Below are 14943 nucleotides of genomic sequence, written 5' to 3'. Positions count from 1 at the left end.
AGAAATGACATTAAACTTTATTTTTGTGCTTTGCCTTTCCCCATAGGATACACTCTGAGGAAACATATAGGCCCAAACATGCAGGCCACCAGAGGCCAACGTGAGGCCCGGATGGCAAAGATCTCCATGGCCACCGTGTGTTTGCCTCAGGCGCTGAGCGAAGCCGGGATGCAGGACACCCAGAGGAAGGCCAACATGCTGAAGGTGATGAACTTGGCCTCGTTGAAGCTGTTGGAGAGTCGCTGGGCCAAGTAGTGCATAACATAACAATTCGACTTACAGAAAGAAGGGGTAATCGCTATAATCAGATAACATAATTTGCTATTATTATTATTCTTTATTGATTTATATAGTGCCATCATATTCCGTAGCGCTGTACAATGAGTAAATGAGGCATAACAAGCAGTGTATACCATAACAACCTGGACAGAAGCAAAAGGTAAGGCGGACCCTGCTCAAACAAGCTTAAAGTTTGTAAGGAAATGAAGCATTTTTATTTGATAAACTAGATGATGGTAATTGTAACCGTCATGGGGGTCGCTTCCAAACCAGAATGTGCGTCTTCACAATGAATGACCAACTCCGCTCCAAGGCCTGGTATTGTCCAGGTTTTCTTTAAACCAAATCCAAGGACAGTTTTACACAATGATATAAATATAATATATATATATATATATATATAAATGTGAATTATATATATATATATATATATATATATATATATATGATAATATATATAAAATAATAATGTGGATATGTATTTTTGTAATACGCTCTGCCTGTGTTTTTACCTAATTTTACCTAATTGAAACAGTTGGCACCTCCTTTTTGTTAAACTCCTTTTTGTTAAATATATATATATATTTGTATTATTAATATACTATGCGTGATATTCAATAAAATAAGTTATTAAAGGACTTGATATTAACGTAAATTAGCGTGTAACCCTTTCTAGGGATTTCAGTTCCTGCTGCTGTGTCGCTGACTCACCTGCAGTTCCTGTGGAGTGACCAGCAGATGGCGCACTGCAAAGCACATGGCCTGAAGTTATAAAAGGGGGCATTGGGACTTTTGGGGGGAGTTCAGTGCTGGATGTGGTAGGTGAAGGACCATGTGCCACAGTGTTTGAGGCCTGGGGTTGAGGCCTGTCCGTCAAGGTGTGCAGTGGGGTGTGTGGAGAGTCTGGAAAAATGAACTCTGCAGACAGCTGAACCTGAACACGATACCTAACGCTGGCTGAGATTGCTGTGAGCAGCGAGGAAGGCCCAGCAGTAGCTGAAGGAGCCGGCGCCTGACAGACTGATTTGGTCGCAGACTGGTGGAGCGTTAAGATTAAGATCTCTCCCCCTGTCACAAAACAGGGCGCCCTGAATTTTATTTCACACATAGGAGACCGGTTTACACTGACTTACATTAATGGTGAATGAACCTGCATTACCAAAGCCTGTGTGGATTGCTGGCTTTTATGGGCCCCAACTATGTGTACCAACTAAAAGTACCAGACTGCCCCTAGGGTGGGTGGCTTGTGGGCGGGGGAGGTTATTTTTTAGGGATCACAGAGATATTGGTGGGCCTACCCAAAACCCTGTTACAAACACAAAATAGAATATTACTTTCAAAATAAAGTATACATTTAAGCTTAAGACTTTTTTTGAGGGACATTCAGAGGGTCAAATAATACAAACTATGGGGAACGTCTTCTGACCTCAGGGATAGTTGGTCACCCTGCGGTATGATATGAGGTTTATTCCATAGCCGAAATTCTGATGTTTACATGTGGGCTGCTAATAAATTAATAAATTATAATGAAATCTTAACACATCAATATATACTTTTTATTTGACATATATAAAAATATAAATAACAAGGAAGCGATTATAGTATTCAACCGCTTCCTTTCACTAGTGCTAGTTATCCATGGTATTTATTCATTTGATTTTGTATAGATAGCGTGTGGATAAATATTTTAAACATTTGTTTAGCTATTATTTTATATAAATATGCTATATGTATATATATTCTATTTCTGACTTTTTCCTTTCTTCATTAGATGTTCTCTGGAATTCATGTTGGGCCGGAATAATATGACGACACACTTTGGCACAAAGATACAGATGACGACGGCCCAGCTGGATGACAGTATAGCGAATATCTCCATTGCAGCGGTATTTTTGCCCCGAGCGCTAAGGTGGGCTGGAATGAATGACACCCAGACGCTGAGGAAGGCTAGCATGCTAAACGTGATGAACTTGGCCTCGTTGAAACTGTCGGGAAGTCGTCTGGCCAAGAAAGCGACAACAAAGCTGATCGAGGCCAGGAGGCCAAGATATCCCAGCATGCACCAGAAGGCAGCTGGTAATCCTTCGTTACAGCTGATGACGAGGACCCCTGTTTGCGTGTGAGAGTCAAATTCTGGGAAAGGAGGGAAAAGGGACAGCCACATTACACATATGCATAATTGAATGAAGACGCCAAGCCCAATGACGGAATAGGAGAGTTTCACCCCTGTCCATTTTCTTAATTTGGTTCCTGGTTTGGTCGCTTTGAAGGCAATGACAACAGTGATGGTTTTTGCGAGGACACAGGAGATACAAAGCGAAAACACCAAGCCAAAGGCCACCTGCCGCAGAAGGCACATCTCGGGTTGTGGGTAGCCAATGAAAACCAAGGAACAAAGAAAGCAGAGTGAGAGGGACACCAGGAGAAGACAACTAAGGGACCAGTTGTTGGCTCGAACAATGGGAGTAGTCCTACGGCAGACAAAGACAACCAGAATGGAAATGGGGACCGTAGAAGAGAAGAGGGAAATGGCGGCCAAGCTGACACCCATTGGGTCATTATATGAGAGGAACTCAATGATCCGTGGTAGGCACCTATTCTGTTCATGATTTGGCCACATGTCCCAGGAACATTGATGGCATTCAACCGCATCTGAAGGAGAACAGAGGTCTTAGAATTGTATATTGATTAGAAAGGTTTTAAAGAATATTATTTACTTTTTATATTACCTGTTTTGTTTGAAATTTCTCCAAGTGGACATAGGGCACACTCAAAACAGCAGGCGGGCTTTCCTGGTATTGACACTTTTCTGAATCCTGAGGGACAACTTGGACTGCACATGGAGTGCGGAACCTAAACGAGATATGATTGTGGAATGGAGGTAGCGGAAGTCAACGTATTTATTTTCTCTCCAAAAATGAACTGATGTACGTCTTTGAACTACAGATCCCATAACCCCCAACTAGAAGGGTTATGAGGGTTATGGGGTTTGTGGCCCTTAAAAGTGGGTGAACTAGGGGTGCAAAAAAGTTGGATTAGGTGTGGACATGCACATTTTCTACCTAAATTTTGTTTCTTTAGTATTTTTACGGAGCTCTAATGTGTGTCTAAACTGCATTATATCGGGTACAGTGACTGATAAAAATATATTTACTTTTTATAATCAGTTATATGACATTTGTCTTAACATTGGATTATTAGATTAGCTAAGGAGAAAGGAATCCCGTTATATGAGGTATCTTCCAAGTTTTGGAACATAAAGGTAATACGCAAGTAAGAACATTTTACATCTGTAAGATATCCGTACATTTTGGTTTTTTAGCAATATTTTTAAGTAGAATTTTTTTGTAAAAAGCTATTTGAAATCTATAGTATAGATTGAGCTGTCCTGACTTTGTATTCTGTCAGAAGTTGTTATTTAATAAACATCAATATTGCTTTCATCACCTACATGGGCTGCGTGCGGAAGCTACATGTATTTACAACTAAACTGAGAAATTTACTAAGACGGTTGGAGCTTTTATGAAAACATTTATTTTTTTTAGTTAATTTTTACTATTTATGGGGAAATAATGGTAATGGTACACTTTTTGGGGTTTATTTTTGCAACTATATGTTTATATGTGATACAAGGTTTGCCCTCAACTAGGTATCCTTGAATAGCTCAACTTGTCCCCAAATAATATATTAGTTTCCCTAGGTTTGTAAGATTCGAATATTTAAATTAGAAATATTGCAAAGATTAAAAAAATTAGCCCAGCTTCCAATGGTGAGAAAGGTGGCCCAACGCCGAGGGTTATATACTATACTATATATACTATACTTATACTATTTCAATCAAATATGTGAAATTGTGAGCCCACAAGCATGTTGTGCATATAAACCTTAATAGATCTGTTCCGTTATTATTTCCTTTGAAGGCTAAAAAATATAAACACGATATAGACAGCTTATCAGTGCCTGCTTTTGTGTCACACAACAATTCGCACTTAAAGTCACTATTACACCTTTAACGAAATGTCCTACAAAGCCATACACAGCATGCCTTCTTTAGCCCTGTTACCTGTAAATGTCCGTTATTCCATACAACAGCAGTCCTGTCTACAATCAGGGCGCTTCCATTTGGGGAGCTTGAGTCATAGAGGCCAACTATAACCTGCTCCAAATCTCCTTTGGCCCCTACTTGCCAGTTCACAATATCATACAGGGCCGGAGGGTCCCCTTTATCATTGAAATAAATCCGGGTGTTGTCTTTGGTCCAGAAATTTACATTTTTAACATAGTGAAGTAGCTAGAAAGAGAAACGGTAAAGGGTAAAAATAACAAAACTTAATTTTTGTGCTCAAATCATGGAACTGAAGTTTGGAGAAGGCTTCTAAAGCGTAGCTCAAATAATAGAACTTAGGAACAGCCACTCCAAAAAAGTCAAATGCAAATTAGTGTTAACACAAGTTCAAATTATTTGCTTGGGACAAAAATAAAATCGTCAAAATGCATTCCATATTTTAAGAAAAATCAGCCAACTAAAATTACCAAACCGAGCTCCACTTACTTGCCATGGTTGAAAAGATGAGATCTTAGCGCAGCTTCCGTCGTGGAAAGGTCCCATCCCTGGTTCGCATTGAAGCAGATTTTGCAGAGCCCACGCCAAAGAATAAACCGACGTGTACACATTGAATGTGATTCTGAGATGATTTATAGAGTTTTCTAGTTTTTCGCTGCCTGAACATTTTTGGATAGTGTCATTACTGGTCCAACCAACCAGACCATCTTTCTTAACCCACCGACAAGAGAACATTTGCTCCCAAAACTCTTTGACAAAGGGATCGTCCATGTATATCGATGGGTGAAGGCTGTTGAAGTACTCAATAAATCCTGGCATCCGACCACCGTGGATCGCAAAGCCAATGGTGCCCACCAAGACCTTTTGGAACCTTTCTTTGGAGAGAAGGGCTGAGGTTGACCAAGATTCACTGGCAACCCAGACTCTTCCTGATACATTTTGCCTTAATAGCTCTTCTACTACTGGCATGAAGTCAGAATCGGATGACAATACCACCACAACATTAGCGGTTGACTCCCTGATGACTTGGACAATGTGGGGGGCATTTCTGTTGGGATGATTGGTCAATATGTTCTCGACAAAAGCCACACATGCTCCGGACATGATTATCTCTTGTTTAACCACTTGTATTCCTAGTTGACCGTAATCATTATCCGTGGCCAGGAGGCCAACCCATGACCAGCTAAAATATGAGACCAGCTGAGCTAAACCCCGAGACTGAAACTCATCACTAGGTATTGTCCGAAAAAAGGAAGGAAAAAGGTTCCGATTGCTGAGGAATGGGCTTGTCGAAAAATAACTGATCTACAGAGATATAATCACAAACCACACATTTAGATTATATTCCACAATTGTATCTGCTTCAAAATGTCAACGTTTGGTATATGTTTAAAAAGATTTGGGATGCTATACATACATAAGAAGGTTCCTTCGCATTCTAGTTTAACATCGTTAATTTGGATTTTTCCCCTACCTGTGGATATCTGTAGAGCCCCAATATTTGAGCCATGAGGATGGAACGCGTTGACCCGGAATCGCCAACGATACCAGCTAGCTGCGCTTTCTCTTGACATTGATAATTGGGGATGCTTTCGTTTCCACCCGACAGCATCCACAGAGTCCCCACTGCTGCCCGTCTCAATACAGTACAGGTGTCAAAAACATGGAAGCCCAGCGTGATGTTAGGAAGGAGATCCGGATTCATGTTGATCTCCTCCACAGCAAATATTAATGACCGCATTCTCTGGAAATTCTGGAACTCAAAGCTGTTTGAAGAAAACAAAGAAAAATCTGATAGCACAATCATTCTCAAAATATCTCAGTAATAAACCTCACCATATCTCCTGATTCACAGGGACTTGTAAAACACACAGCCACATTATTATTATTATCCCTGCTTTTCCAACCAGACGGATAATCTCAAGATGAACCAGAAGGTAGACCTACAAAGCACCTGCCGCCTACCTACACCCTATACACAAGCTGATAAAAAGGAATCTGGTTCCTCCGAGATGTGTATTTTCCCATTTGCCTAAAAACTCTGCAATTATCAGAAATCTTTTTCTAACAAGAGTAACTCATACTGGTTGACCATTCCAGTTATCAACTACAGTTTCTCAAAAATATGATGGACTAGTCTTTTTTTCAACATTACTAAATTTAACGTATTCAACTATGGACCCCAAAGAGTAACCGATGATCTAGAATATCAAGAATGGTAAAGTACAAACTATGTGACTCACTTTTTTTTTGCATTTATTTGGTTAATACAATATGTACGCTGTTTTTTGTATGAGTGTTCCTGTAGCATATGATGTCATATAACTACTGAATACACAAATATATTATTTGATGACCAAAAATATAGCCTTTTTGTGTCTTGTTAATTTTGGTACATTATGCATTGGATGGTATATCATTAAAATCTTATACAAAGTATGGATCAGAAGGACTAATGCAACCGCTACAACAAAAAACATTTTTAGACCTTAAAATAATGATCTCTATGGGCAAGAATATTTCATGTTTTTCTTGTTCACAAGCATAAAATCCTAATAAAAAAATGAGGTCTGAGGTCATTAACAGTCAATTTGAACAATTATAATGAATAATCAGTTACTCTCCCCGTTTACATAGTATCTCCAAAGTGTTCAAATGGCCCAGAAGCGCTCAATCTGTTGAGGGTTCCATCTCTGATGACACTCAGCCAGCCTCATCAGCAGTAAATGTTGCTTATCTTACACAGTTGTATTTTTAGAGCAGACTCATACTTACAACTGGCATTTGGGGTCCATCGGCTTGCTCCTGAAATGTATTTCGTTGTAGATTCTGTCGACGTGAATAGGAAATGTCCCCCCTATAACAACATCTCCTGGTCGGCTGAGGTTTCCGTTGATGATTAGCGGTGACAGGTGGCAGCCTGAATTTGACCCCCGGACTGTAGACACTTCTAGAACTATCGTAGCCAGGAACGTCCAGGCCAACGAGAAGAACGGGGACCTGGTAGCTTTTCTAGACCTGGTACTAAGACTAACCAGCATTTCAAGGCTTGTTTTGTCCTTTTGGACACACACAGAGGATCAGTCGGTACACACGCAAGAAGCAATACCACCGACTGACACAAATTTAGGATGTCTGTACAATGACAAGAGTTTTGGTGCCTGTTTGTCACACACAACCCATGTTTTTTCTGAACGCAGTCATTTTTCACAGTAAAGGCTCCTTTGTCTGTTGGTGTCACATACACAAGCTACACTTATTAGTCTATTAGTGTCGCGCTCTAGACAGTCTGAAAGTGTCGCTCTCTTGCCAGGGTCTTCAGACTGTTAGATCACGCACATCGGCCCTTTTCACACTTTGTTCCGCACACACGCACCTCACTGGGCCTGCCAACAAGAATCTCGCACGCACTGCAGGCCGTCTCCGTTACTCTCTCACCCAATGCATTTTTATACCCTGTTCGCTAAGCTGTCGTTTTGAGAATTCAGAGGCAAATTACAGTATATATTCCTAATTAACCCATCATGAATTAAGAAGTACTCAAGGGACCACTCTGCATTTCCAAGTCTTTAATCACTCGTAATTTCAAGAGAACATTTCATCTATCATCACGTGACTTAATAGCTAGGAATGGAAAAGTAGAGTATAATATATTTATTGATCTATACATCTCCTGGCAACTAGGCTGCAAATATAAATACACAGATCAAATATATGGATGGATCGTTACAGGCTCCTGTTTTTTTTATTTCTGAAAAACTTAAAACAGTACAAATTACATTAAACATTATTTTTGTGCTTTTCCTTTCCCCATAAGATACTCTCTTGAGTTCATGTTGGGTCTAAACAATATGATGAAACATTTTGGGCCAAACATGCAGACCACCAGAGCCCAACTTGAGGACTGGATGGCGAAGATCTCCATGGCCACGGTGTATTTGCCTTGGGCGCTGAGAGAAGCCGGGATGTAGGACACCCAGACACTGAGGAAGGCCAACATGCTGAAGGTGATGAACTTGGCCTCATTGAAGCTGTCGGGGAGTCGCCGGGCCAAGAAGGCAACAATAAAACTGATAGTGGCCAGGAGACCAAGATATCCCAACATGCACCAGAAGGCAACAGGCGAGTTCTCATTACACTCAACAATGATGATTCCAGGGCGAGTTTGGATGTTGTGCTGAGAAAAAGGAGGGGAAAGAGACAACCAAAAAACACATAATATAAACTGAACAAAGGAGCATATGAAAATAATTAAGTAGGACACCTGAGGACTTGTCCATTTTTTTAGCCTGCTGCCTGGTTTTGTGGCCATAAAGGCAAACACCACCATGATGGTTTTGGCCAAGATGCAGGAAACGCAAATGGTAAAGACCATGCCAAATGCCGCCTGGTGCAGAAGACACTTCTCTGATTGAGGGTAACCAATAAAAGCCAAAGAACAGAGGAAGCAGAGAGACAGAGACATCAGGAGAACACAGCTTAAAGAATAATTGTTAGCTTTGACAATAGGCGTATTCTTATAATGTATGAAGAGACTAAAGATGGACATGGGAATCATAGAAGAGGAAATACTGGTGGCTGCTAAGGCCATCCCTAAAGGTTCTTCATAAGAGAGGTACTCTACAGCTTTGGGTAGGCATCGATCTTTTTGGTCATTGGGCCACATATCCCAAGGACACTTAGAACAGCCAATGGAGTCTGAAAGAAAAAAAAAACATATGTGAAAGAATGTAAACGGTTCCAGCAGATCAAAATATGGTTGAAGCTTGCTCAGCACCTTTGGTGGAACTATAACCATTACACCTCGCAGACTTCACTGCATTATAAAGGACCAAACAATATGCGTTTCTCTTGGTGGAAGAATTTAACTGTCCTTCGATACTGAATAGTGGAGTTAGTATATTAACTAGACTTGTGCATTCGTCTTCGGGCGAACATGGAAAGGAACACGAAGAGTGCGTTTTCGTGTTCGTTCCGAAGACACGCCGAAGAGAAGACGGCGGCGGTAAAACGTAGGCGAAGACGAAGACACACACCACGAAGATCTTCGTGATTGTCTTCGTCTTCGTCTACCATTCCCCCCCTTCATCTTACCTTGTCTTGTCTTCGCGGCTTCGCGGCAGTTCCCGGAAGTGGAAATCCGCAGGTTCGCCGTCACGGGTTACAGGGCAGTGCGAATGAGCCTATTGGTCGCCTACAGGGACCTCCTCTGGCATCAACCAATTGGTTGATGCCAGAGAAAGACCCTGCAGGTGACCAATAGGCTCACTCGCACGGTCTTTGTAGCCCCTGACAGCGAACCTATGGATTTCCGCTCCCGTTAACCCCTTCGATGCTGCGTTATCTAACACAGCATCGAAGGGGTTAACGGGCGCGGAAATCCATAGGTTAAAGGGCCGTGCAAGCGACCAATAGGCTCACTTGCACGGCCCCTTAACCCTTTAAAATAAAGTTAACCCCTAACTAATTGAACAGGGAGGGAGACCAGTGGCATCGGCAGTGCCGATGCCACTGGTCTCCCTCCCTGTTCAATTAGTTAAATGTCCGTACGAGCGACTTTATTGGTCGCTCGTACGGACATTTAACCCGGCACAGACTAACTAATTGAACAGGGAGGGAGACCAGTGACATCGGTCTCCCTCCCTGTTCAATTAGTTAAAGACCAGTGACATCGGCAGGGCAAGTTGCAGCATTGGGGTTTTAAAACCCCAATGCTGCAACTTACCCTGCCGATGCCACTGGTCTCCCTCCCTGTACAGATTTAAATGTCCGTACGAGCGACTTTATTGGTCGCTCGTACGGACATTTAACCCCGCACGGACTAACTAATTGAACAGGGAGGGAGACCAGTGGCATCGGTCTCCCTCCCTGTTCAATTAGTTAAAGACCAGTGGCATCGGCAGGGCAAGTTGCAGCTGCAACTTACCCTGCCGATGCCACTGGTCTCCCTCCCTGTACAGAGTTAAATGTCCATACGAGCGACTTTATTGGTCGCTCGTACGGACATTTAACCCCGCACGGACTAACTAATTGAACAGGGAGGGAGACCAGTGACATCGGTCTCCCTCCCTGTTCAATTAGTTAAAGACCAGTGGCATTGGCAGGGCAAGTTGCAGCATTGGGGTTTTAAAACCCCAATGCTGCAACTTACCCTGCCGATGCCACTGGTCTCCCTCCCTGTACAGATTTAAATGTCCGTACGAGCGACTTTATTGGTCGCTCGTACGGACATTTAACCCCGCACGGACTAACTAATTGAACAGGGAGGGAGACCAGTGACATCGGTCTCCCTCCCTGTTCAATTAGTTAAAGACCAGTGGCATCGGCAGGGCAAGTTGCAGCATTGGGGTTTTAAAACCCCAATGCTGCAACTTACCCTGCCGATGCCACTGGTCTCCCTCCCTGTTCAGATAGTTAAATGTCCGTACGGGCGACTTTATTGGTCGCTCGTACGGACATTTAATTAATTGAACAGGGAGGGAGACCAGTGGGACGTGCCGGGTAAGTTGTAGCATTGGGGTTTTAAAAGTCTGCACGAGCGACCAACAGAGTCGCTCGTGCAGACTTTTAAAATCCCAATGCTGCAACTTACCCAGCAGATCCCGCTGGTCTCCCTGTTCTATCAGTTAATAAATGATAGAACAGGGAGACCAGCGGGATCTGCCGGACAATTACGGCACCAGGAGTATAACAGTCTGTACGAGCGACCCTATTGGTCGCCAGCAGGGGGCTCGTCTGCCATCAACCAATGGCAGACGAGCCCCCTGCTGACGACCAATAGAGTTGCTCATACGGACATTTAAACTCCTGGCGCCAGAGCGGCTTTAACTCCGTTTTAACCCCTTAACCGGGGAAAACGAAGAAAACCCGAGCACGAAGAATGTCCACGAATATTCGCCCGAAGAGAAGACAGGACCAGGCGAATATTCGCGGAATACGAAGTTTTTTTTTTTGCCGAAGACGAGCACGAAGACGAACACGAAGAGCCCCCTGGTGCCCAAGTCTAATATTAACTTCATAGAATTAACTTTGTATTATTGAGGGTCAACTAAGCTCAACTGTGTTGGAAATACTTCATGCATAGTTAAGTTGGTGAGATGCAATGTTTCAACTTCTCACAACACGCCTTCAACTCATGCATACAAAATCTAGAAATATAAAATAAAAGCTCTATACTGGTTTCAAAAACATTATTAGGAAAATGCTACATACTTGTCTTATTGGAGATCTCTCCTTGAGGACACGGGATACATTGGAAGCAGCAGACTGGCTCTCCTCTGCGGGCTGCTTTCCGGAAGCCTGGGGGACAGCTTTGACTGCAAACCGAGAGAGGAACCTTGGAGAAAATGTAGATTTTTTTTGGTTACATATCTAATGAAACATGTTTACCAATATTTATTCTCTCCATCAAAGTTTTACTGATCACAGAATGGAACTGATCTCATTTGCTGGAATCCATATGGTCATCTCTTACCTCCTTTAAACCTGAAGACCACCAGACCAAGCTTGTGTTGATGCTAAGGATATCTTCAGCAGAAGCCATAGTGTCATAGCTTCCTACTTTCACCTGCTTTATGAAACCTTCTGGGGTCCTTTGCCACTTCACTATGTCGTATAAAGCTGGTGGGTCTCCATTCTCGTCGAAGAAGACCTCCCTTTTGTTCTTCAGTTCCACTCGCACCTTCTTAAAATAGTTCAGGAGCTGCAGAAAAGGAGTAGTAAATTACATCAAGAAATATTAGGTAATAAATAATATATGATGTGTGTTTCTGTGTTTGATACAGTAGGAAACTCCAGCGAATGGTATGTTGAAACTTCATCAGGGCACCCAATTTAAAGGGGAATCCAAATGGAAATATATTTTCTCCTAGTTACCTAGAATACAAAGCTGCATTTTACCTGCCATGGTTTGATGCTCCGTATATCTGAACAATATCCACCAGAGGGTCGTCCATCCAAATCTTTACATTGTCCGAGGTCATGCAGAGCTTTTGCTATCACATAAACTGCCGTGTATAGGTTGATGGACTCTCTTAGACTTGACACCTCATTATAGGTATTTTGTACACTTCTGAGGTCCTCCTCACCGGTGCACAGTCTGTCGGGATTCTCTGATGACTCTGAGATGTTCTTATAATAATAAAACGTGCAGCCGAAAACTTCTTCCCAGAAAAGCTTGGTCCATGTTAACCCGGGTGTGTTGGATATACGAACATTGTTGACGTAATCTTGAAACCCTAGGAGTTTTGAGCTATGAAAAGCAAAACCAATGGTGCCATCGAGAACTGAGGAATATTTATGTGCTGACATTACGTTTGAGATAGACCAAGCTTCACTGGCCACAAAGATTTTGCCAGTAACGTTCTGTCTCCTCATCTCCACCAGAACAGGTATCAGGTAGATGTCTGTAGAGAAAGCCACCACCGCTTTGGCCGTTGATTCTTTAATAACCTTGACAGTGCGATATATGTCTTTGTAGAGCATGCTGCTGAAGATATATTCGGTAAAGGCCACACATGCTCCAGCCTTGGTGATCTCTCGCTCAATGATCTGGATACCCTCTTGACCATAATCGTTATCTATGGCAAGGAGTCCAACCCAAGTCCATTGGAAATGTAACACCAGTTGTGCCAGGCCCTTTGATTGGAATTTGTCACTTGGAACAGTCCTGAAGAAGGATGGGAACTGTGTCCTGTCACTTAGGCGAGAGCTTGTTGAGAAATAACTAACCTGTTGGGTAGAGACCATATATAAGACAAAGACTTAGGTAAGAATCCATGATTATCTCTATATTTCCAATAACAGGGAAGTGCTTGCGTTATAGAACCTAATATCTCAAAAAGTCATGAATAGGTTCACGTTATAGGTTATTATAAACTAGTTCAATATAAAAAGCACGATAATGGACCAGGGGTAGCATCCTTACCTGTGGGTACCTATAAAGTCCCAGTAGGTGAGCCATGAGGATGGAGATGGAAGAAGCAGAATGGCCGATGATTGCAGCCAGAGGTGGGCTTTGCCCGCAACTATAATTGGGTATGGCCATGTCTTGACCTGTTAACATCCACAGTGTGCCCTCGATCTCTCGCTGCAGTACGGCACAAGAATCGTAGGCATAAAACCCCAGGGTGACGTTTGGGAGAAGGTCGGGACTTCTGTTGATCTCATCTACGGCAAATCTCATAGCCTGGAATTGTTGATAATGTTCCAGGCGGAACCTAAAAAAATAACATTGATAATGGATCATCCACATGCAGTGGTAGCTGGCATGACTTCTGGTTGATTGGGGTCTTCTGTCTAAGAAGACACCAAAACAATTTCAATGAACCACTTTAACCATGTGTGGGGTAGTCATATGGCGATCCTGAATATAGAAAAATTCTGACCGAAGATCAGAAGCATCCAGCCCATCTAGTCGCCCGTTTTTCCTGCTGTAAAGACTCAAACCTTAATCAGTCATCATATAGCCTTCACTTCATAAGCCATATGATCTCATAAATGAAGACCAAGTGCTGATCAAGATGGGCCAAACGGATCAGATCTGCCAGCAGATCTATCTATCTATTACTATAATCTATCTATCTATCTATCTATCTATCTATCTATCTATCTATCTATCTATCTATCTATCTATCTATCTATCTATTACTATAATATATCTATCATCTATCTATCTATCTATCTATCTATCTATCTATCTATCTATCTATCTATCTATCTATCTATCTATTACTATAATATATCTATCATCTATCTATCTATCTATCTATCTATCTATCTATTACTATAATATATCTATCATCTATCTATCTATCTATCTATCTATCTATCTATCTATCTATCTATCTATCTATCTATCATCTATCCATCTATTTCTCTATCTATCTATTTCTCTAACTATCTATCTATCTATCTATCTATCTATCTATCTATCTATCTATCTATCTATCTATCTATCTATCTATCTATATATTATATGTAAAATGTGTAGTATAGGGTAAATGAGAACATTTATTAACCCCATACTTTCTGTCAGTCTTATCCCCTATTAATTCTCATAATTTCACTACTATCAGCTCTTTCCACCGCTAATTATCCGTCTTTTCTTAACACGTCTTTTTCCTTCATTATATTTCTTCTTTGTTTTAATCCCCTGCCTAGAAATGTAATTATTATTGTTTTTTAAGTCCCGGGAGGTTCTGCAGCATCTGGAATATTAGCTTTTAGAACCGCGTGTTGCCTGCGTTCTTGAGGATAGAACGTGGTCTCAGATGCTGCAAAACTTCTTAAGACATGGAGATTTCAACTTCACACCGCTTCCTCCGCAGACCGGTTTACAGCTCGCTCTTTGTTCATTTTTAATATTTATGCTTACATTAACTAAAAAAAAAAAAAATAAGAAGAAAATCCTGGATAATTACAAAAAAATTATTAAAAAAAAAATAACATTTAAAAAAAAATACATTGATAAAAAATAAGCAAAAAAATACAAAATAAAAATCATTTAACTATTCTAATATTCAAAGATGGAAATCTCCGTTCTGTTAATTCAAATAAATGGTTTTGGGGGTCGAAACAAAAACCACAGAATCTTATTTTTA

The 14943-nt window shown here is 41.4% G+C and overlaps 2 protein-coding genes across 2 annotated transcripts; both read right to left on the bottom strand.

Moving 5' to 3' along the window:
* Nucleotides 1-2020: 2020 nt before the first annotated feature.
* Nucleotides 2021-7383, bottom strand: LOC128491584 (extracellular calcium-sensing receptor-like). The gene is made up of 6 exons (XM_053463903.1): nt 7118-7383; nt 5817-6108; nt 4832-5647; nt 4343-4570; nt 3009-3132; nt 2021-2931 (listed from the first exon to the last, which is right to left on the bottom strand). Exons 1-6 carry the CDS (start codon nt 7381-7383, stop codon nt 2021-2023), a joined length of 2637 nt encoding a protein of 878 aa, XP_053319878.1.
* A 746-nt stretch (nt 7384-8129) lies between these two features.
* Nucleotides 8130-13532, bottom strand: LOC128491583 (extracellular calcium-sensing receptor-like). Its single transcript, XM_053463902.1, has 5 exons — nt 13269-13532; nt 12242-13072; nt 11817-12044; nt 11555-11678; nt 8130-9040 (listed from the first exon to the last, which is right to left on the bottom strand). The coding sequence occupies exons 1-5, from the start codon at nt 13524-13526 to the stop codon at nt 8130-8132; spliced, it is 2352 nt and encodes a 783-aa protein (XP_053319877.1). The 5' UTR covers nt 13527-13532.
* Nucleotides 13533-14943: the final 1411 nt, after the last annotated feature.

The sequence above is a fragment of the Spea bombifrons genome, chromosome 4, assembly GCF_027358695.1.
Source record: "Spea bombifrons isolate aSpeBom1 chromosome 4, aSpeBom1.2.pri, whole genome shotgun sequence".
In the NCBI taxonomy this organism is placed as follows: Eukaryota; Metazoa; Chordata; class Amphibia; order Anura; family Pelobatidae; genus Spea; species Spea bombifrons.
The sequence above is the reverse complement of the archived record's forward strand: the minus strand, read 5'-3'. Positions and strand labels throughout refer to the sequence as shown.